Source organism: Xyrauchen texanus, chromosome 41, assembly GCF_025860055.1.
Source record: "Xyrauchen texanus isolate HMW12.3.18 chromosome 41, RBS_HiC_50CHRs, whole genome shotgun sequence".
In the NCBI taxonomy this organism is placed as follows: domain Eukaryota; kingdom Metazoa; phylum Chordata; class Actinopteri; order Cypriniformes; family Catostomidae; genus Xyrauchen; species Xyrauchen texanus.
Genome location: NC_068316.1, coordinates 32,827,452 through 32,852,361, shown reverse-complemented (window position 1 = coordinate 32,852,361; position 24,910 = coordinate 32,827,452). Strand labels below are relative to the sequence as shown.

Below are 24,910 nucleotides of genomic sequence, written 5' to 3'. Positions count from 1 at the left end.
CTTTAGTTTGGTCTGCCGGAAACAGAAACATTGATCATGATCAATAACTCTGCAATAAATTGGATGGCACCTATGCCATTATTATTTTATTTGTTTCCCTGTCTCAACCTCGGGACTCTTATCCTGAGATCACCAGAACTGGCTGGATCCAGCTCAATTCCTGCTTCGTGTTGGACTCCACTGCTACGTGTCGCTGTGTGATATATTATGATGGACTTCATAGGATGAACTGATGCCAACTCCAACCATAAGAAATGGGATACTTCATATGCCATTGTCTGAACCTTGGATTTAGGATGGACCACACTCAACCTCAACGAAATTACCGGCCAGGTTGAACTGCGATGCACCTCACTGATCTCTGACTGCCTCACCTCGGTCTATTGTTGGTCTACACTCTTGAAATGGAATACATAGACTATCAATTGCAACAAAATCCATCATCAGCCAATTAACAAGGACAATTGAATCTATGTGAACATTCTGCAATTAATACAGGATGAACTTCAAAGACATTAGTCTTTGACAAAATCTATGTTTAAACACTGTCCCTTAACACTTAGTTTAATCATTTGAAACCAGGATTGCACTATACATAACTAATATTAGCATTATATTCATGTTGTTTAGTCAGAGGGGAACTGGCCCCCACAGTGAGTCTGGTTTCTCACAAGGTTATTTTTCTCCCATTAACAAACATCTTACAGAGTTTTGTGTTCCTTGCCACAGTCTCTTTGGCTTGCTCACTGGGGTTATAAATTATTATTTAATTACTTATTTTTAAACACAATTCACAATCATATTTTATCTTATTACACAATGAAGACTCATCGACATTATAGACATTACAGTTTTATCGTCTGTTAATGCTGATCTTCTGTAAAGCTGCTTTGAAACGATGTGTGTTGTGAAAGGCACTATACAAATAAAATCGACTTGACTATATAATGAAGTACATCAGACTGCTATAATTGGTTTATGAATTAATATAATGCAATGTAAAAAAACAAAAAACTGCATATATTAATATAAACAAATAAACACTGATGAGTCAAAACATTACGACCACTCACAGGTGAAGAGAATAACGTTGAACATCTCCTAACAAGGCCACATGTCAAGGTCTGGGTAGATTAGATGGTAAACGAACAATCAGTTCTCGTAGTCAAAATGTTGAATGCAGGAGAACTGGGCAGAAGTAAAGACCTGAGTGACTTTTACAAGGGCCAAATTGTTATGACCAGACGACTGGGTCAGAGCATCTCTGAAACAGCAAGGCTTGAGGGGTGCTCCCGGTCATCAGTTGTGAGTACCTACCGACAGTGGCCGAGGAGAGACAAACCACAAACCGGCAACAAGGTGTTGGGCCCCCAAGTCTCATCAAAGCGCAAGGGTAACGAAGGCTATCCCCTCTGGTCTGAACCAACAGAAGGGCAACTGTGAAACAAGTCACAGAACATTTTAATGATGGTTATGGAAGGAATGTCACACCACACTATGCATCACCCCTACTGCGTTTGGAGCTGTGTAGCCGCAGACTGGTCAGAGTGCCCATGATGACCCCTGTCTATTGGAAAAGCGCATACAATGGGCACGTGAATGTTGAAACTGGAACTTGGTCCGATGAGTTTTTTTACATCATGTGGACGGCTGTGTAAGTGTGCGCCGTTTACCTGGGGTAGTGATGGCACCAGGATGCACTGTGGGAAGAGGTCAAGCCAGTGTAAGGAGTGTGATACTCTGGGCAATGTTCTGCTGGGAAACTCTGGGTCTGGCTATTCATGTGGATGTCAGTTTGACATGTGCCACCAACCTAAACATCGTTGCAGACCAGGTACACCCCTTCATGGCAATGGTATTCCCTGATGGCAGTGGCCTCTTTCAGCAGGATAATATGCCCTGCCACACTGCTCACATTGTTTGGGAATGTTTTAGGAACATGATGAAGAGTTCAAGATGTTGCCCTGGATCTGAATCTGATTGAGCATCTGTGGGATGAGCTGGACCAACAAGTCCGATCCATGACAGTTCCACCATGCAACCTACAGGATTTGAAGGATCTGCTGCTAAAGTCTTGGTGCCAGATACCTTCAGGGGTCTTGTAGAGTCCATGCCTCGGCGGGTTGGAGCTTTTTTGGCGGGACTCAGAGGACCAACAGCATATTAGGCAGATGGTCATAATACTTTGGTTCATCAGTGTATATTGCAAATTGGCAGCAACTTTATTACAGTGTTATCATTGAAATTTAGTTTAATTATATAGATTATATAGAGCAGATAAGATTGTGATTGTCAATAGCAGCATTCTGTGGTCAAATATGACCACTAAACTGACCATTGTTCCAGGAAAACAATTTCCTACATAAATGTATTTGTTTCATGTCTTTTTTTAATGAAAGCACTTATTCATATGGTCCTGGAGTGTTTTAAGGTAAATAAATTTGGTGTGCTGTCCATAATGGAGGGGCTCATGCACAATACTGGGCTTGAGCTCTGAGATCCCCCCAACCCAACAGTCAACTGCTTCATGTTGGTGTCTTGATCACTCTGTTGAGGTTTATTTTGAGTTAATGACCAGCTGACTATCCTTTATCCTCCACCTTATTTTATGTTTAAAGGCAATGATACTTTATCTTTTAAACTTTCATTTATGTTTGTGAAATGTAACTAATAAATGATAAGATTAATCAAATATGCCTCACTTGTTATCCATGTTATCATACAGAACTTTAAATAATCAAAAATTTAATTTTTAAAAGTCCAGAGGTATTTGATCAATAAAAACCTATAGATGCCTCTTTCCAAAAGCTTTTCACATAGCTACAATGCCAGAAATGGTGGGGTACAGTTTACCAGTTGCAAAGAGCAAAAAGAACATTTGACATGAATATCCTTCTTAAGACCCAGATATACTTCCCATGAAATCAAAGAATGAATGGGTGTGATTCAAAAGCTGGCCAAAAAGAAGGTGTTTTTGCATTAGTTTCGGTGGTTCATAACTTTTAGGAGAAATCCTTACCGGCTTCTAAACACCTTCCTACTGCCGTTGGTCTACACTTCATCAGTAGGTGTGACCTGGAGCTCTACCTACCTTGAGGCTGACAGCTAATTGTTTTGTTGTTTAGCCAGTCAAAATCAGCCAATGTGAACACATATAATTATATATATATTATAATGAGCGAGCTGGTGCAAATTACCTACTTCTGTACGATCGTTTACTTATGAGACATTTTCCTTGACCATGTCAAGCGATTTTTGTTTTGTTTTATTAGTCTACAAAAGGAATCAAATCTACTCAAATTCTATCAAGTGCCCATTCACTATTTTGGTTTATATGCTGTTTCACTCATATGCCATCTGCAGAGAAAGCCATTTACAAATCAGCCCAAAGTAAGATATGCCTCCATCATCATTCTTTTGTATTTATTCTGCACATCAACATGTTAATACGCTCATCTTTGCAGTAGTATCAGTGTCATCATACATTAGTTTAATAGGCGTATATTGTGGCCATGTATAGAGGGTTAGTGCATTAATGTCATGAAGTAATAATATAAACAAGACAAATTAAAAATGTTCTACTGCATGTATATTACTTTAAATTATTATTAAGTGGAAAAGAAAAATAAATCTTTTACATTGTTTGTAAAAAAATATATATATATTTTCACAATTAAGGTCACTTATTTGATCCGATAAACAACCGTATATGATTTGGTGGCTACCTCCTTTTGAAAACAAGAGCGAATAGCTTTGTTATTGTAACTAACCTATATAAAAACAGATTTTACCACACACAGTATCAAAAGGGTTGATTAAGGAAAGTCAGGTAACAGAACTGCAAGATAACACAGGCACACATCTAGTTCATGACATCAAACGGTTTAAACATATTTTACTGCGACAGAATCTGCAAAAGACTTTAATCTCTCCAAAGCACCTCAAATACAAAATTACTAACAGCAGAGGATTTAACATCCGGGAGTGATCGTCTTGTTGATATGGCACTTTGATGGCTGAAACAGCAGCGGTGCATAAATGGACTAAACTTAAACTTAAAGGGTTTTACAGAGCTGACTATTAATCACTTTTAAACAAAGCAAGCTATAATGGAGCAAAAACACCCTTCAAGAAGTTCAGTCTCTCAATTTATATGAGACGTATAAAACCACCTCCAAAAATCATAATGTTAGTAATCGGCCCAACTTAATCGATTAGTCAGCTGTTGGACGACTAGTCATTTAGTCGACCACCCTGCCACATCCCTACTTTGAAGCTTGACACCTGACCTTTTAAGGAAATAAAGTCAGCATAAACCTAATCCATCAGACTCCAGTGGTTTAATCAATGTCTTCTGAAGTGTCCAGTTGGTTTTGGGTGAGTACAGACCAAAATATATCTCCTTTTCACTGTCAGCTTGACAGGAGTCTCCTTGGCGATCATGATATCAAGCTCAATTTCACTTCCAATAGTGCCATCTGCGCATGCGTCAAGCACTAGGAAGTGTAATCGAGCTTGAAATCATGATTGTGCCTTGAGACTGCTATGACAAGATGTACATTTTTTGGAGCTTCAAATGCCTGAACACCATTCACTTGCATTGTTTTGACCTACAGAGCTGAGATATTCTACTAAAAATCTTAATTAATCATACACATCTGAAATGGCATGAGGGGGGGGTAAATGATGAGATAATTCTCATTACTGTAATTTAACTATCCCTTTAAGCCTTCAATGCATCTACAATACTATGAGAACATGAAAGTCAGGCAGAAAGTGCCAGAGAAGAGACTGCAGACACATTTTTGTTTGCTGTTTACAGAGTCCAAGCAATCACAGAGACCGGTGATATAGCTCACGACACTTATTTCATGAATATCTTTCAGTGAGAAGGAAACATTTTTGCATACCATTCCATAAAAATAAAAATAATTGTTTACAGCACCTTTAAGTTTGAGAACCCCCGTCTAAAACTGTCAAAGATCATTTTCTCTGTGTCCTCACTAACATTCCATGCAGGACTGATTGAAATCTGGCTGCATTTCTCTATAGCAGAGCAGTCATTTGTGATCATTCTGAATGTGTTAAAAGATGTCTAATGTCTCTCATCGTCTTTATCCCTTAGACAGTAACCCGCAGCTACTATCTGAAGCTGATCGTCGCCATGGTGAATGGCAGCAGTCAGATGCTCATACCTGTGTGTCAGTAACAGGAGTAAAACAAATCCATTTTTACTGTGTCAGTGCAAGCCAGCAGCCTGTCAACAAATTTCATTAAGTCTTTTTTTTTTTTGTATAAGAAGGAAATTCCATAAAATGGAGGAAATGGTCTGGAAAATAAACATTCCCATTCTTTCCTTCTATTGGGCATATAGAAACCTTAATAAAGGCATAATCCATGAGTCCAGCTGACAAAACATTTTGGGATAAACTAATGGTGCTTTGGCAACTCCACAAAAGAAGATTTCTGAGTAGTGTTACTTGAGCATAGACTCTAGAGAACAAAGATGATTGCACTTATATTCTTGGGGACAAATAATGTTGTCTAAACATAGACCAACAAATTCAGTCCGTTATTGAGGATTTAGACAATCAGTTTGCGAAAGAATAAAAAGTGTGGGAAAATTGTCCTTTTATGATATCATTGTCATCTTTCATAACAAAATGTCTCATAACAATAGCAAATTATAACTCTGATTTCTTTTCGTGAGGTTTGGATGGATGACATGTGAATAATTTCTTTGTCAAACACTATGATGAAAAATTTGAATCACAAGAGGAACATGGTAAAATAGAGTTGCCTTGTCGTCACTAAATTGTTATGAGCAGTGTTATGTAATCCATTACAGATTACTAATTACTTCATTAAAGAAATCACAATACTAATTACTTTACTTTTACAATACTTTCTAAAACACATTTCACAGAAAAATGTGTTCCCTGTCAAAAAGCTACACTTTGATGCAGCGCTGATTTATCACTTTGGGAACAACTTTAGGTGTGACCAGCAGTGAATGTGTGTGCAACAAGTCAATGAAATTGACCAGAATTTATAGCTGCTGCTGGTGACATCATTGGATGCACCTGTAGCAGGGCTATAAATAGATGCGTCACAGGTGCATAGTCAGATCTTTTGTCTTCAGATCACTCTGTGTGTGTTGTGCTTCATGAGCCTGTCAGAAACTCTCTATTTTCCTCTCTTAGGAGTTAGATTTTGTTAGGCAGTGCGCAGAAACCTTTCTCTTTAAAAAAAATACAAAATAAAAAATGTTTTGTATGTTTGGGGGGAAGAGCATGCTGCTCTTGCTATTGCATTGGGACGGGGCGGGTGCGAGCATTGCAATCTGTTCTCAGTCAAAATGCTTCGCACTCGTCTTGCTTACTTCCGAGAGTCAACGTCCACACTTCCATCATGGGGCTCTCGTATGGATTTGGCTGAGGAGCAAGAGACGGGTCCGTCCCTATCGCTTGCTCTCTCCCAGATCCAGCTGGTCCTTCCAGTGATCCTGAAGCGCGCTACGGTGCCTCTTCGGTTCATGAGGGGGACCATGACTCTCTTGAGTCTGCGGACTTCGAGTTACCGACCTCCGAGCATTCTGTGCATGATAATAAATCATCCGAGGAATTACTCGAGGCTTCAATTAGACCAAGCAGACAGCCCATGCCATTGGCTGGTCTCTGTCTGCTTTAGTCAGCACGGAGAGACACTTATGGCTCCACCTGTTGGGCATCAGACACAAGGACAACGTTTTCCTTCTCGATGCCCCGATTTCGCCTTCTGGCATATTTGGTGACGCTATGAATGTAGTTATCACCAGGTTCCAGGAGCCGAAAAGTCAAGAGGAGGCCTTCGGGCAATTCCTTACTCACCACACTCAGGGGATGTAGATGTAGATTTATGTAGAGCAACAATTCTTTTTTCAGATCCTCAGAGAGTTCTTTGCCATGAGGTGCCATGTTGAACTTCCAGTGACCAGTTTGAAGGGGTGTGAGAGCGATGACACCAAATTTAACACACCTGCTCCCCATTCATACCTGAGACCTTGTAACACTAATCAGTCACATGACACCAGGGAGGGAAAATGGCTAATTGGGCCCAATTTGGAAATTTTCACTTAGGGATGTACTCACTTTTGTTGCCAGCGGTTTATACATTAATGGCTGTGTGTTGAGTTATTTTGAGGGAACAGCAAATTTACACTGTTATACAAGCTCTACACTCACTACTTTACATTGTAGTAAAGTGTCATTTCTTCAGTGTTGTCACATGAAAAGATGTAATCAAATATTTACAAAAATGTGAGGTGTGGACTCACTTTTGTGAGATACTGTATATATATCTGTACATATTGGAATATTTAGCAATAAATGTAAAATATATTGTTTCTATACTTAATCAACAACCTATTATCAATAGTTATATATATTCATATCGTTTTTTAATGACATCTTTCACAATGCTTCATGGGATTGCAGTTTGTGCCCTCATGAAAGACGGTATGTACACAGCCTTGCACCTTTGTCTTTCGTCATCTGTCGGATCTTCCTGAGGGTCTCTTGCCCAAAAGATGTAAGGCAGAAAGAGAGATGAGGACATATTTGCTGTATGCTGATATACCTGTGCCATGTGTTGAGGTATATTGTTTTTCTGTGTTTCTCTCCTGCTCTGTTGCTACCTGTCTCTCTGTCTGTGTGTGTGTGTGTGTGTGTGTGTGTGTGTGTGTGTGTGTGTGTGTGTGTGTGTGTGTGTGTGTGTGTGTGTGAGAGCTCAGTGCTGGCCACAGACAAGGAAGTGCATCACAGACAGCAGAGATGGATCTCCCCTAAGAGATCTGATAAATAAGGAAAAAATATCTTTGAAAAAGGAAACGCAGCTGTTTCCAAAGAATGGGTCAAAATATTGGTGGCTTTGCATTCCGTAGCAGCAAGTACTAGAGCCAAAATCTCTCTCTCCTCTGATATTCACCTCCCTAGATTTCTTCTTCTTGGAATCCCTTTGGAAATGTTAGGTATAGGACATGTTCTATGCGTAAACGCTAATAAATCCAACATATCGTGTAAATATCACAGTGCAGCTTTGTTCCAAAACCTAGTAAGCTCTCTTGCTGTCTTCTGTCTAGAAAGGCAGCTCCCTTTAAAAGGCAACATCCTAACTTAAAAGGAACCTCATAAGTGACTTATTTGGAAGACTCTATATAGCCTGTGAAGACATGTAAAGAGCAAGGAAGACTCGATTCACAACTGATTTCAGACGTTTGCCATTGGCAAGTTGCAAAGTTAGCAATATGTGATACTCAAATAAGCAAATAAAATACACATCAAACAAACATATTGGGTAAAACAGTGAATTTTAAATTAGATTGAACTATTTTTAATTGATACATTTTAATATTGAATGAATAATAATCAACATACCTGACTGTCCGCAATCTTGGATGTATTGTTTTCACTGAGCTTGTTGCTGTGCGTTCTTGGATTGCCTTAAATGTGATGCTGCTTTAGATTTTGGTCAAAACTAGACATTGAAGAAGGCAGTGTAATATTGGTATAGCTTTTGCATTAGGAGTCTGCCAATAGAAGAAATTTGACTAGACTTTGGAACAGAGCTAGTATTTGTTCAGACACCTCTTATCTTCTAACCCTCATCGATTTACACTGTGTACAGGTAATCAGCATCATCAACATCAGTACCACAATCAGTACTAGCACTAGATGTTTACCACTGTAATAACATCTCAGGAGGGGAAGATGCCAGTGCCAGTGTCATTGTGTTTTTAAAGTATTTATCTCTTTGGATTTACCATCAAATATGTACATGCACAAAACATCACTTGAGTTTCCAAATCAGATGTAGTTTGCTGATGTGCATATGAGTTCAGAAAACAGCTTTCAAAGCAAATAAAAACCAAATAAACTCTGACATCAAGTGGACGTCCGCACCAAAAGTTAAAGTGTGAATGTGCCCTTAATTTCCAGTGTGATCACACACCTGATTAATGAAAGCATCAATAGGCAACATTATTGACTTTAATTGTTTGTTAAATACATGCGTGTGTATGTTTTGTATGGCCAAGGTAAACCCATCCCCAACTTCCACAATGCATCTTTTTGTTTTTTTGTGGCAACAGCTCTGTGATTTCTATTTTAAAGATCTAACAGTTCAACATGCTACTGACTCAGCACAATAAGGGACACTTCATTGTGCTACTGACCATTCAATTCCAGCTTAAAGAAAACAGCGAAGACATAAATCTAGAGCTTTCATGCATTTCCTCTTCACTTGTGGAGGACACTGCATGACATTCCACCACGGGTGGACATTGTGTTTGTAGTAGAGTGCTGGTGAGGAATGGAGATATAGTGGGTGTGTGTTAATCGAAGTTCTGCTGACTAATGCCTGTCACATTGCAAAAATGTATAAATAGACGTATAGCTACCCAATGTTCCAAGAGAAACATGGATTCTGGTCCCATGGAAACCATGAAGAAATCGTGTTTACATAACCAATGATGAACCTGATTCAGAGGTTGCATTTTCTTTCTAAGATTACATGCCACTGATGGCACGGTTTATGGTTGGGGTTTGGTAACGGTGTATGGTTAATAAATATGCATTCCTGTTGACTGGGTTACATCATTTACAAATACAAACAACTTGCATTACAACAAATGTTTGGCACCACTCTGTGGACAGTTCTCAAGGAAACTGGAGCTTACAGTCCTGTACATGTGACCATACATTCAACAACACTTCCAGCTTCAGCCACTGTGAGCAGTGGTTTATATTTCCATAAGCACAGAACGATTCCAGCAGAAGAACTTTCGACCTACTATCACGGAATTCACTAAAAAAACACAAAAAAAAATTCAAGATATTGGGCTCCATTTCCATGATCGCACTAGGCATAGAGTTACATGCAATTTTGGTGAGAGCACTAATTCTTAAATGCAATTTTCGTGCCAGCAAATCCAACCCTATCCAATTAGTCATGCCGAGCACCACATTACCATGCATATATAAGGAGCGTGTCACTTTCATAGAAATATGCCTGAAATTCAACAAGGTCTGTAACTTAGTTAATGCGCAAAAGAACATTAGACACATTTACACTATCAAATTCTAATGAATAGGCGGTCTTCGTTTATATTGACGTTGTTTGACAGGGAATGGGATACATAATAGGTTGCAAATGCTGAATTAACTGGAGAAGAACCAAAGAATTCAAATGCACTTGACCAAACCCATTCTCGCTTTGTGCACGCTACTTCGACAACCCACTAACAACTAATACGTAGCACATGCTTGCACAAAAATACCAAAACTACACTGCCATGTCTACTTACTTTGCACATATGACATGTCATATTGCACTGCGCATAAGATGTGGTAGTCTTAAAAAGGGCCCAAGTTTGCAGAAAATAAGTATTTTTATCTTAAACAATTTAGCATCCCTAGTAAATTTTTTGTTTTAAGAATGTTTAGTTTTTGTACCTGAGAAGAAAAAATAACAATTATTTGTTTGCTATGCAGGTCAAATATACTTGAGGTAGACTAGAGAGTGCAAAAGTGGCCATGAACCAATCCATATCTACTGGTGTCTATGTTTCTCCTATCATACATGGGAAGTGTTCCCTAAACCAGAGACTATTTAGCCTTTAAAATTAATGGATCAAATAGGAACACCCAATATGGCGTATGTAGAAAAGAAAGCCCGACCTTCCTACAGGTAAAAGAGCAAATCACCTTTTAGATACAGACATCAATTAACTTGAGAACATGCATCTGCATTAGCTGGACCAGCCTAAAAAAATACATATTCTAAAAAAGCATAATTTAAGACACTATTGTTGTCAGATGTAATGGCTGATTTGAAATATGCCCACTGAGAACTTTATTGGGAACAATATAGTCTTAATAAATTGCCCGGCGTGGTCTTCTACTGTTGTTGCCCATTCGCCTCAAGGTTCGACATGTTGTGCATTCTGAGATGCTATTCTCACTACAATTGTACAGAGTGGTTATCTGAGTTACTGTAGACTTTCTGTCAGCTTGAACCAGTCTGGCCATTCTCTGTTGACCTCTGTCATCAACAAGGCTTTTCCATCCACAGAACTGCCGCTCATTGGATGTTTTTTGTTTTTGGCACCATTCAAAGTAAATTCTAGAGACTGTTGTGTGTGAAAATCCCAGGAGAACAACAATTACAGAAATAGACAAACCAGTCCATCTGGCACCCCAGTGTCCTCCTCAAATCTCTGATGACAAACAGATTCCCTGACCCTATACAGGTCATTCTCTTTATCCACATTTCTCCTACTTTCCCTTTTGCTTAGTTTCTATACCCTTTGTGTTATTAATGCACTTGTCTTTGATTTTCATTTTCTTACTCTTTTTCACAAAAATGTGTTTTTCTTTATAATCCCTCACTCTATGATCTGTCCTCATCTATGTATACCGTACTTTTCATTTAATAATAATGAACCCTTCCCATATCAGTCAGGGTTGGAATTTCACCAACTCATTCCTGTCTGTTCTCACTCTTTACTCTCTCCAGATCTGAATATCTGTCACCAAATGGAATTCATTCATGCCTTTAAACACTGAAGATTATTCAAAATCATCTGTATGGTTTGTTGAAGCATACAGCATTAACTTGTAGACACTGCACTCTGAACAAAAGGTGGCTGGTTTTTCCCAGTAGGATGTAATCTTCTGTTGGTCCTGAACAACATATCTGTCACACTATTCCTTACCTTAAACATAAAGTTTTCAATGAAGCAAGGCACTTGTGGGTTCAACTGTAATATGTGATTGCAAAAATTTGAAGTGTTGCAATCCCAACCACAGCCATAACCCTAACCTAAACCATACTCTAGCCCGTTTCCCTATCCTTAAAATCTGATTGGTTGATAGGAATGGTATGCCATGACCAATAACAATGTGAATCCAGACACATGCCCTACGTGGCTGAATCATGGTAAGCCTGAAGAAAATAACAACAGACAATAAGATCAAGACACTACTGATCACGTGTAAAGACCTAATCATCAAATGCTCAAATACGCAAATCGCAGATGCTTCTAGCTACGCACGCTTGATTTTGTGTGTTGCTGCATTTCAAAATGTGTAAGACCGCAATTTATAACTCAATTCAAGAATGTGTTGCTTTCTCAATGTTGCCACAAGGGGTATTACAGTGGACATAAGAGTGAACTGTCTTCGTCTACGGTGAGTTTTCTATTTTAAGTCAACTGCTGCCATGGCGGAGCAACAGTTTGAAGAGAATATTGCTCAGCAAGTAAGGTATTGTTAATATATTAATAATATATACTATAATACATTATAGTATATCTATAGCAACTTACCAGAATCCAGTTTTGTGGCACAATCTGTTGAAGGTAACTCTATTGCCCCTTTGAGTACTGAGGTGTCACCACCACAGTAAAACAAGAATGCACATTAAACACATTAATATTTAACCGAATGCCGCATTGGCAATGTGTTGGCCAAGCACTTGCATTTACATACACCCACTTAACGTGACCCACTTGCTGAACGTCTGGCGATACAGATTTCATAATGTTATATGTAAACATACTGTATTATGCATGCATCTCAACCTAGTGGTAATTTGTCAGTTGTGACCTCATCATTGGGTTCAAAAGTAGTTACATTTTTGCTTTCTGTACCTGAATACTGGAAGTTTAACCCTTAAAATGAGTGCAGTCATGGTTCAAGACAAAAGTGCTTTACATCAAGTCATTGAACAAACTGGACAAAATGTAAGCTCACTTGGCTCTGAGAAAGAGCAGTGTACTTCCCTACAGACCCAAGTTAGTGTAGACACCATTTTTAAATGGCCGTGAGTGAATAAATGAAAACAGTTTTAAGATACAAGGTGAAATCCAATTTTCACAACCAAAGTTTTCCGCCACTCTAATTTTTTAGAAAGATGCATTTTCAATGTTTCACTGGCTGAATGATTAGCTGGGTTTCTATCAAAAAGTTTCACACATTTACGCACATTTCTAAAAATTACACTAAAGAAAATGCGAATCATTGCACGTTTCCATCCACAATGTCATGTCCATTATCTTGAGGGAGCCTACCTCCTTGCTTGTATTTGCAGTATTGGAGCAATTGTCCATCATTTTATATGCAGCAGAATGAATGTAATATTTATATCATATTAATTTCATAAATTGGTGGCTGAAATGGTTGCTATGCCCATACGCCTCCAGCCTTCGTGTACCCCAATGTTGTTATAGGCCTGCATTCAAACTGTTCTGTTGGATTGTAAAGAACCACTTTAACAACCAGCTGTGGGTTAAACACTTCCAAATATCAAGGGCTATGTTCGAAGAATTGTGTACCAAGTTCTGACCTTGATCGTGCCAGTCACATCAAGCCATCACACACAAATAACATGTGCACAAAAGGCATATCAAGTGGTTCTATTCAGGTTTTCTTAAAGGGATAGTTCACCCAAAAAAATGTATATTCTCTCACCATTTATTCATCCTCATGTCATCCTAGATTTGTGACTTTCTTTCTTCAGCAGAAAACAAACGAATATTTATAGAAGAATATCTCACCTCTGTAGGTCCATACAATGCACATTAATGGTGACCAGACCTTTCAATCTCCAAAAATCACATAAAAGCAGCTGTGACGAGGAGGAGGGCTTGGCCGGGTCGTGAGGATGCACGGCCGATGCTGAGTTGCCCAATCAGTGGGAGCGAGATAAAGGAGGAGCTGGGGATGCCAGAGAGAGAGAGACACACATGGCCGCTGTGTGTGTGTGCGCGTGTCTGTGTGTTTTATGTTATGTTTAAGTTAGTTGTATTATTACATTTTACGTTGACTATTCAGCCGGTTCCTTCCTCCTCCCATCCTTGAATCATGTTACAGCAGCATAAAATTAATCCATATGACTTCAGTGGTTAAATCCATATCTTCATAAGCAATATGACAGGTGTGGGTGAGAAACATATTTAAGTCCTTTTTTACTATAAATCTCCACTTTGATACTTACACTTGAATTTTGTAGTATAAAGGATTTACATTTTGATCTGTTTTTCACCCAAATGATTACATAGCTTCAGAAGACATGTATATTAAACCACTGGAGTTGTATGGATTACTTTTATGCTGCCTTTGTGATTTTTGGAGCTTTAAAGTTCTGGCCATCATTTACTTGCATTGAAAGGACCTTCAGAGCTGAGATATTCTTTTCAAAATCTTTGTTTGTGTTCAAATTAACCATTTGCATAAAAATTGTTGTATGGAAACCCACCAATTGACACAAGGTACTCAGCCGTACAACCCACTGAACAGACTGTGTCTATCGCTCACATCCTTTTTGTCAAATTAAATATTGTGTCTACCCTAAGATCTGTTATTTTTAGGCTATTCCCTCTCTGGGCAATTCCTTGGCTGTTGGCCAACATGTAAAACGCCATGATATGACATCTCAAGCAACAAGAGATTCCTCATGATATCAGATGGTTCTGCATTTTCTCTTTCTCACATCCTATTCTGTCAGTCTGATGAAAATATTATCTGACAGATTCAAAGCCCAGAGGAATCACCGCACAAGTTCTATTATCCTGAGATCATTATTCAGGAAGAATCTGAAGGAGAACATGATCTCTGATAACACAAGGGGCTTCAGTCACAGACTGCAGATTACCAGCAGAAAACACCACTGCATTCCTCGGAGCAGAGCGCAGGAACAGCAGTCGTGGGGGCATGTCTGACGGCTATGGCGTGAGACACATAGATAGCATCAGGACTTCACGACTAAGACAGAAGCTAAGAGGACGGCATTTGAAAGAAGTTTATCTCCTGACCTCACGAGGATCAACATCAGTGTGCCTGTTTAACTGAGATTAAAACTCACATTCCTTGTCAGATAATCTCAGTCCAAAAATGTTTAGATCAGTCAAAGATCTCTGGGAGTTGCCCCAGGATAAGAGGGAAGAGCACAAGGTATTTTTTTTGAAAAATGCAAGAAAACAATGCAAAGCATTGATGTTAGAAAGACTAATGGGACATTGACCAATCCATAACATGACCCAGCTCTGTGACAAGCTGCATGTTTGTGGTTGTCTGCGACTGGCAAGAACAGTGCAATAGAAAGTATTTTTGTTTTTGTAGTATTTTGAAGCACCCTCACTTATCACATTCAATTGAGACTTCAAACTCACAGCTCAGATAAAACATTTATTTTGCCGTGGTGCCGCAGATTCAATAGCAGGGCAGGAAACACTGTCAGAGTATTTTAGTACAGTGTTTTGCTCCAGCAGAAGAACTAGAGGTCTGCAACGCGACCAGGGCCCGATGGGACATGAGAAACATACGGGTTTCGGGCCAGGTTCGGGTCAGTTTTTCCAAGTAGGACCTCGGGTTCGGGTTTGTAATTAATGAAAAAATAAACAGGCTTATTTAACTTGTTTCACGCTCTCACTCACAGACACATGCGAACGGACGAGTTACAGCCCATTCACACAAAACTGTTCTGTTTTCCCATTGTTTTCCTATGTAAACACATGCTGGACGAATGTCTTTGACTGTTGCCGCATGTCTCGCTGTTTCTTCAGCATCTCGCACAGGACCGGCACTGTTTAAACACCATGTCAAGTTAAAAAGAACTTTACATTTTCAAAAACGTATGTCCAGACACTTGCGCGGTTTCATTTATTGCTCTGCGTATAGATTATTTCTAGTGCAGGTGTCACAAATGTTCAACAATCTGAACAAGTTCAGGCTGTAAATAAGGGACTGTTACATTGTTTAAAATTATTCTAGATTGTTCTGCACCAAGCAAAGTATCAGTGCATAAATGGTAAGTTTATTTTCCCTCCACTTTTCTCCCCAATACGGAATGCCCAATTCCCAAAGTGCTCCAAGTCCTCATGGTGGCGTAGTGACTCAATCCGGGTGGTGGAGGATGAATCTCAGTTGCCTCCGCGTCTGAGACAGTCAATCCGTGCATCTTATCACGTGGCTTGTTGAGCGCGTTACCGTGGAGAATAGCGAGGGCCTTCATCCACGCACAACTCACCACATGCCCCACCGCGAGCGAGAACCACACATTGTAGCGACCACGAGGAGGTTACCCCATGTGACTCTACCCTCCCTGGCAACCAGGCCAATTTGATTGCTTAGGAGACATGGCTGAAGTCACTCAGCACGCCATGGATTCAAACTCACGATCCCAAGGGTAGTCAGTGTCTTTACTCGCTGAGCTACACAAGCTGTATCCAGGCCTTACAGATTTAACCCAACTGTATAAGTTTACGGTTTCAGTACTGTTACGAATATTGCATATATGCTTACATAAAATATAGCCTATTGCAACAGTAATTGCAAGGAGAAGAAATTATAAAGATATTGAGCGATTACGGGTTCAGGCTTAAAATCTGACGGTATTCTTTTGGCCCGTGTAGGGACACGGTCTCGGATATGGTTCAGGTTTAATTTTAAGGCCCGTTCTGACCTCTTAGAAGAACTCTAAGAACTATTAATGGAACCAATAAAAGTGCAGTACTCTCAGTCCCATTGCACATTTTATATCCGTGTTTAAAGTAGAATTCTGCAGATTTCTTGCAGTAGAACAGCACAAAAAATGGTGGAAATAAATCTGCAGGTTCTGTCCGGGCCTGCTCATTAGATGTCTCATTTGCTGTGCTATTTCAACAGTTCTTATCTGTCTGCTGAGTCACTCCTGAGAAAATCCCTTTCCTTTTTCACAGAGCTAGAGCATAACTCAGATTCCTGACTTAATTTCCATATTAACGCCCGCATGCAGACTAGAAGTGATTCAGTACTCCGCAGGCAGTCTTTCAGACATGGTCATCAGTGTTGTGCTAAACCTGCCAACATCAAACAATTCATTGACTGATTGTGGCAAACTAATTACGTGATAAAATGTGGGTTTAGAAACACAGTGTGGTGCAAAATAAACAGCTTAGCCCAGATTTGGAGCTGAAAGCACTGAAAGACATTATTAAGACAGGAAGAACAAAATGAAAGTACATTGAGAAATATAGGATTCATACAGTTATAAGAAGCCATGGTTGTCTAGACCTTATTAAGCTCCTGAGAAACCCCCGAAATATCTGTGTGTGGGACACATTTATTACTTTACAAGCCTAAAACAAGGCTTACCTGTGCTTTCATGGGTGGCTGTTGACTTTGCTAAGTGGGTAACTGACAGCTAGGCTCTAGTTAAGACGTGCGGTGCAGAAAAGAATGATTTTGAAACCAGTGTGTGTTTGTGTGCAAGAGAGTTCTAAAAGGAAATGCAAGTGAACAGCTCCAGGTGGAAAAAGCATTGATGTACTAAAGGAGAGAAAACAGGGATACTTTTTCCTTGTGGATTTTCCCTGGATTACTGGAAGATCCCCCCCTTGTCCAGAAATAAAGACAAACACAAAATTAGCAGCGATATGAGATGGGAGTTTCCTCAAATATCTCTGTGCCAAGAGAAACTGTGGGCATCCTCTAGCCTTCTGTAAACACAGCAAGACTCATCAGGAACAATTGGGATGGACAGAGAACAATGTTGGATATTCCAAACTCTGTGCCACAAGGATCAATTCTTGAGAAACTCTGAATTGGGCTTCAGTTAACTGCATGCAGCATGCTCGTATGTTCATTATGAGCATTTGAAGGCTTCAATTCTGACTCTTTTTATAGTTATTCTCAAAGCGTTAGGCACTGTAAATGGGGAACGGAAGATTGCCGTTATTAAGTTATGCAGAACGGACCACAAAACGCAGAAAAGAACAGTGAAATTGATCCACTGGTTAAATCCATATCTTCAGAAGTGATATGACAGGTGGGGGGAGAAACAGATCAAAATTTAAGTCCATTTTTGCTAGAAACTCCTAAATTGGTGTCAAAGGTGTTGATCAACATAAGAATAAATGATGCCAGACTTATCATTTTAGAGAGAAATATTAATGGCATTCTGGCTTTAACTTCTTTGTTGAATATTTAGGTTTTATATCACAGGGCTGTTGAAGGCTTTATTCAGATTGTTTGACAAACGTTCTAAGGTGTGCACATATTTTTTAGTAAATCAACGGCTATGAAGTAGTTCCAGGTCTTGACCGCAAAACGGTTCCATATAACTTCGCCAAATTATTTCAGTTATTTGAAATAGCTCTACACACTACCACAGCAAAATAACCAGTTAAAACAAAGACATAGTTTGAGTAAATTGATAAAGAACGTCTAACAATGTCTGTAATATCCAAAATGTATTTCAATTAGAGTTGAACAGCGCCCTCGAACTGCCCCCTCTCTCTCTTTCAATCTTGTATCATAGTCACACACACACAGAGAGAGAGAGAGAGAGAGAGAGAGAGAGAGAGAGAGAGAGAGAGAGAGAGAGAGACTCGAGCCGCAACCAACAAACAGAGCCTTAGTGTAAACTGTCAATACAACAGTTTTTATATAATCCAAAACAACTTTTAATATCTCTGGAAAGCACCATCGTGTTCCGCCTAACCCCCCCCCCCCCTCACACACATGGGCAAACACACACATACTCATGCGCAGGGCACAGAGCCTTGATTTAAACGGACCCACGCGGCTTAATAAAACAGATGTGTAAAGCTATTTACAAGAATGGTGACACTGAGAAATATATTTAACTTTACATCTTGGCAATTTAAAGCAATGTTTCTGCTGACGAGAGCCCAAGTCCTCTGTTGCTAGCTCTAAAGTGACATCTATGAACTAGCAATGGAGGCTCTGGCTGTATTAAAACAATACGCTGAATCCGAGGTGGAAGAAAGCAGTTCCACTCACAAGAGTGTTTTACAGACAAAAAACGAATAATATTTTGACATAAAACCCTGAGCGATGTCTTAAGATGTGGTAACCGTGGTATAAGCAGAATAATTAACTCCTGCCCATTGAATTATTAAAAAATAATGCACACCCTGTGGTGGTAATGAGGTCACGACATGCAGCGGAGTGTCCGTTACAACTCATTATTATTTTTCAATATTTCAATGGGCCATCGTGCCCGCATTACCACCTTGGGAGTGCATTATTTTTCAATAATTCAACAGGCTGGAATCAATTATTCTTTACATAATAAATAACATGTTACTCTTTGGAGAAATCCTGACTGAAATCAAGAGGTCACACCATAAAACATCAGCAAAGCAAATTTGCACAGGATTGTACTGTTACAACATGATTTTGGATACTCTGGAGTGTTAAAAACACTGGTGAGTTTCGGTACACCAAATAAATGCCCATGCTTCCCTTTTCTCCTATATTTGGAGATTAGTCATAGGTGTGCTAGACAGATGACCACTCGAATCATACAAAAGTCACCCATAAAAATTATAGACTTCCCTTGCAAGAGACTAGAACAAAGCCTTGTTAAATACAAGTACATAATCATTTGTCCAGTACTCTATAAATGTTAACATACATGTATAGTTTGTCTCGGATAACACATTGTGGTCAATTCACAAGGGATTAAGCTAATTTCCAAGCACCTTTTAAAAATGTGGCCAACATGTCAATCGATGGTATGTTTCCATTATAGAGTGTTCAGTCCACTGCAGAAAACCAGTACTGGATCTCGAAAGGCTGCGGTTATTGTATATTTCTTTAGTGCATGATATAAACCTAAGAGAGACAGTGACAAATGAGCTTTGAAATGAAACCAACCAACAACATACCGTCACAACACACACACAAAAGCATATCTGGCAACCAACCGACCAATTGGCTCAAGGCTGCTGATTAGAACTAGAAAAGTTTGTGTTGTTATAATGAACTTTAATTAGGCAACTCTTGGACCCTGTAAAGGGAAGTTCACATAAACAAGTAAATCCTGCACACAAATACTCCCTCCATTAATGAGGTGTGTGTTTACTGAAGCAAACCACACAGAAATACTGAGCATAAACAGACTTGTGGCCTGACACTGTGGTCAGGGTCACTGTGAGCTTGATTGATGTCAGTTGCAGAGTGTTGCAATATCCATTAAGACCTTACAAATCAGTACTGTGGCCTTACCATGGTGCAGTGATGGTATCAAAATCAGATAATATTACCATGGACTGAATGATAATGTATTTACAGTGATTCTCCCAAAACATGCCAAGAAAATCATTACGAATATTTTTTTTCATTAAAATGTTACATTTACGACTATGAAGATTTTTGGCATTTTAATATTATTTTTAGGACATTTAAGCACATTTAACCCCCCCCCAACACACAATTCTTATTACCGTAACAAACTGACAATTCACTTTTACTATTTGTTTTGAATGATGATACTCATTCCATATCAGTCATGTTTTTACTGTATTACAATAAAAAAAGAAACTGTTGTACAATGCTTCTGTCAATTATAATCAGCGGAAAGAAAGGGTAGTAACAAGATAGTACTACTATAATGTATCCTTTACAATTTAAATCAAATATAATCTTTTTACATTGGTAATGAGAATATTATAATGTGAATTGGGGGGCTAAATAATAATAGTGAATAATGTCACAATAAAAATACAAATAATGGCCCTTAAAATAAGCTTTATTTTCTGTTTGCAAAATATAATGTCCATTAAGTCCATAAATCCATTAAGATGATTTCTGTATGATTCTTGAATCAATTTGTTTTAAACGCTTTTTATGCAAAGCAAAATGGCCCCAAAATATATGTGGACACTTAAGACACACTCAAAAATACAATTATCAGTGCAATACATACACAGCACAGCAACATTTCAGAGCAAGTGTCATTTATTTTAAATAAAGTTAGCACAAGGACACGTTTCAAGCAAAACTTTGCACAAAAAATAAAAATAAATAGTTAATATGATTAAACAAAACAAAAAGACTAAAAGTCCCTTGAAAATGTCTGAATGTCATTGCATAATATAGCAAAAAAAATTGGCTTTTTTTTCAGAACTAAGTTCACATTTGGAAGCCATTATAATTGGCTTTTAAGCAGCTGGTGTGATTTTTAGTGGATGTACCAAAGGTGTAGTTCATCACATTAAGTAAACATGTTCCACTAATGTTTGACAAACACAAAGTATCACAATACTTTTGCCTTCATTGCCAACACTATTTCTAGTTTTTATAACTTGAACCCGTACAAAACATGTTTTATTTCATTTGAATTTTTTTTGTCATTAAATTAATTATACCTGCTTTGATATGTTATAATCTAATGCAACATACTGTATTTGTGATTTAAATGTCCAGATACTTTTGGGGGGACTATATTTGAGCATATTGCTCCAGTCCTCATGTCTTTACACTGGCTTCCAGTTCCATTTAGATTTTAAAGTACTTTTAATAATTTATCAATCAGTCAATGGCCTAGGACCTAAATACATTGGAGATATGCAGACCTCTCCGATCATTAGGATCAAGTCCGTTAGAAATTCCAAGGGTTTAGTTAAAACAAGGTGAGACAGCGTTTAGCTATTATGCCACCTGCAGCTGGACATAAGACCAACATGTGTTGAGCTCTGTTGTCCTGGTTTAAAATAAAGTTTTCACTTTATAGCCTGTGCCAATATGGGGTTGGTTGGCACAAATGCACGTCATAAATTAAATCATTAATTAACAAATTGCAATAAATAATTTGGTGCCATTGAATGCGTTTGTTTTTTACCCAAGAACTAGTTGATGTATCTTAACGTTTGTTCACCAGAGATATTTAACAAAGAATACAAAGTGTGTCTCCCCTATTCTATAAACACATCATTCTCATCAATATGAACGCTGATGGGGTTATAGCTGAGGCCCTTCTGGATACTACATAAGAGTGAAAGAGGAAAAGTAAATGTGTGTCTTACCCAAATTGACAAAACTCATGACCATGTCGGCGTCATGAAGAAACTCAGTGTCCTGAAGTGAAGCCACAGAGGGTCTTGTGGTGGTGATCAGGGATCTGTACTGATCCACGTCGCTTTTCTCCTCAGTGGATATCGTGTTATAGAGATCCAGCATGAAGAGAGGTGCGGAATTATATTTGCCGCTGTTCACATGCGGTCTGGGTCTGTGGTTCAGTCCCAGGATAGACAGGATCTCTTTCTGCATCTCTCGCTTCTCCTGAGTCCGTAACCTCCGATGCATGAAGTTCGGCTGAAGCTCAGCGCCATCAAACACAGAACTGCTGAGACAGGAGCTCCAGAAACAGCTCACCAGAGCAAACCAGATGCTCTTCATCTTCACTATAAGGTGATGAGGGTGATGAGGATGTATCAACTTCGAAATATAAAGGCACTTAGTTCTTCTGTAAATATTCTGCTTCACGCCATGTGTCCCTTAAAAAATGAAGGTTCTTCAGTAATGAACCCTCCTCTTATCAAGAAGCATTTTGACTGAATAGGATCTAGCTATATGCTTCTTTGGAGGTGAAACCGTTATTAATGTTACATAATAGGTTGTTTCGCTAAGTGATTTGATTTCTGGGTTCTTTAAAGCACCAGAACTAGATCATAAAAAGGTAGCCCAATTGAAGAACTTGGTTGCCCGATGGCATCAGGCAGTTCTAATATGTAAGTGTATTATCCAGTGCTAAACAAATGCTGTTGTCTTCCATGGAGCTTTTCAATGGGCAAAATCTCCATCAATTCCTCGGCGTGGTGCTTCAATCCGGACAGAAGACAACTGGAAACTTCTGTGTGTCCCATCAAATGTCAATTATTTCTTTTTGTCGTGTAATATCTAGACACTTTTCCCCTTCTTTGACACGAGGAATAAACAAAAAAGTATCCGTCACTTGTCTTGTCCTTATTCTCTGCTAGATTCAGCTTTTTAATTTGACCTCAGAGTGATCCTCGCAGCGCGTTGCTCCAGAGTGGACCGCGCGTCTGTCTCTTGAGTTTTAAATAACGGGGCTGAAGCAGGTAGACGCGTCTCGAGCCCGCCCCGGTGCTCGCGCAGAGGTGGAGCTATACGGGACAACTTTAACATCCTCTCGTGTTCACTTACGCGTCTACGTGTCTTCATTTGACATATTTAATATCAGCTTCCAGGTGTCCGTGATTGAAGACGCGACGCGACTAGAACGCACAAAGGACGCTTTCTTGCATTCAAAAACAATTGAACGCAGGGGTCTCACTAAGTTATTTTTAAACGCTACACGCCGTCTTAAAAACGCGACGCTCGTAATGTTAATAAAAAAATTTTTTTTTAAAAATTATATATATTAAAAATCAGCCAGACCCGACATCTGTTGACGCACGAACAACTCACAACATTGATTGAAGGGAACTGAACTCACACGTCTAAAGACGCGTTTTAAAAGTTGAAGTAGTCTATTTTAAAACGTTTCACGACAGCGTTCATCATGAAATAAACAAACAAACAGCGAGTCCTGAAGTCCCGAGTTTTATCGCGCGTAAACAGCCACGTTCATTATAACAGGAGCGTTCAAGTTGTGACGCGTTAAGTCCTAGTCACTTTTAAAGACAGCTTTTCTGATGCGTCGCGTGGCCAATAAATTCATTTGAACGAGACTCGACTGTTTTATCTTTAAATGATGCATTACTAGATAACGAGGTAATTATCGAGTGATTTTTGATTACCATCATGTCGGTACAAAAGTTCTTAAATGAACCGAGAGAAGTTATTTACGGCTGAAGTGCGACCTCTAACGACACAGAAAATAATGACATACTGGAAACTTAACATAGTACCAAACAGTACAGTGTGATTGACATGTACAATGATAATACATTTATTTATTTGGCACACAACTTAACCCAAAGCAATCTAGTGAATTCAAGATACCTATACACTCTTGACGGTGAGTTACTGTAGCCTACTGGAGACCTACTGTACATGGTACTACATGAAAAAAATTACCATGGTAAATAAATGTAATAATCATTCAGTACCATGATATATATCCACCACATACAAAGATATCTGATACCATTACTGTAGCTACCATGGTAGCCTATCATCACAGCTTTTCTCTAATATGTGGATTTTTGACAAGGCACTGAACCCTGTAATGTTTTATCATATGTAAAATCATAATCTGCTTGACTCTTAGACAGGTATTTTAAAAGAGTGCTCTGATGTGTTAGATACAGACATCACATAGATAGACAGCTCACTGGAGTTTGCGGTCAGATCAGGTGCAAGATGAGACACTCTACTGAACTTACTATATACAGTAAGAGAATAAAGACAGAGAACTTTCATGTTTATGTTATGGAGACAGATGTGAGAAAACACACTCACACTATGTTGTGTCTGGTGAGATTCAGATGGATAAGATGGCTGTGTTGTTATCTATAACATACTAATCTTATCTAGTGGGGCAGAAACGCATGCATCAAAGACCAACGATGCAAACTAATTCAGTCACCCCCTTCCCTTCATCAGCCCAATCACTGATAGCCCAACACTCACTCAAACACACATTGTTTTAATACACAGTTTGGCTTGAAAAAATACTTTTAAACACATTCCATGTGGGATAAAAGTCAAAGAAATAATCTAAAGCAATAGTGTATGCCAAAATGAAAATGATAAGGAAGACTTTTAAGTGAAAACAACTAAAATATTGGTATGCTCCCTTACACAAAGCTATCATAGGTCTTCAGAGGACTTGAAATATAGTGCATAAGTCATACATGTCTTTTTGTCCTTTATGAAGCTTGACCGATGTGGTCATTATGAATTTGTGTAGAAAAGATTCTACAAAAAAAATCTCCTAGTGTGCGTCACTGAAATAATAACAGCATACATGTTTGGAACAACATGAGGGTGAGTAAATAATTTAAATTGTTGGGTGAACTATTCCTTTAAGACTGAAAGAATCTGGAGCAGTGAAAGGAAGCAGAGACAGTGAAAAGATAAGTGGGTTAGGGAGCTAAAAGGATCACATTCCTCAGTAA

General features: G+C 38.9%; 1 protein-coding gene across 1 annotated transcript in view; it reads right to left on the bottom strand.

The window, feature by feature from the left end:
• bmp6 (bone morphogenetic protein 6) overlaps positions 1 to 22,844 on the bottom strand; it is a 78,345-nt gene extending 55,501 nt beyond the window's left edge. Inside the window, exon 1 of the mRNA XM_052113779.1 lies at positions 21,851 to 22,844. Coding sequence (XP_051969739.1) covers positions 21,851 to 22,223 — 373 coding nt within the window. The 5' untranslated portion in view covers positions 22,224 to 22,844. The remainder of the gene's footprint in view (positions 1 to 21,850) is intronic.
• Between the last annotated feature and the right edge of the window lie 2,066 nt (positions 22,845 to 24,910).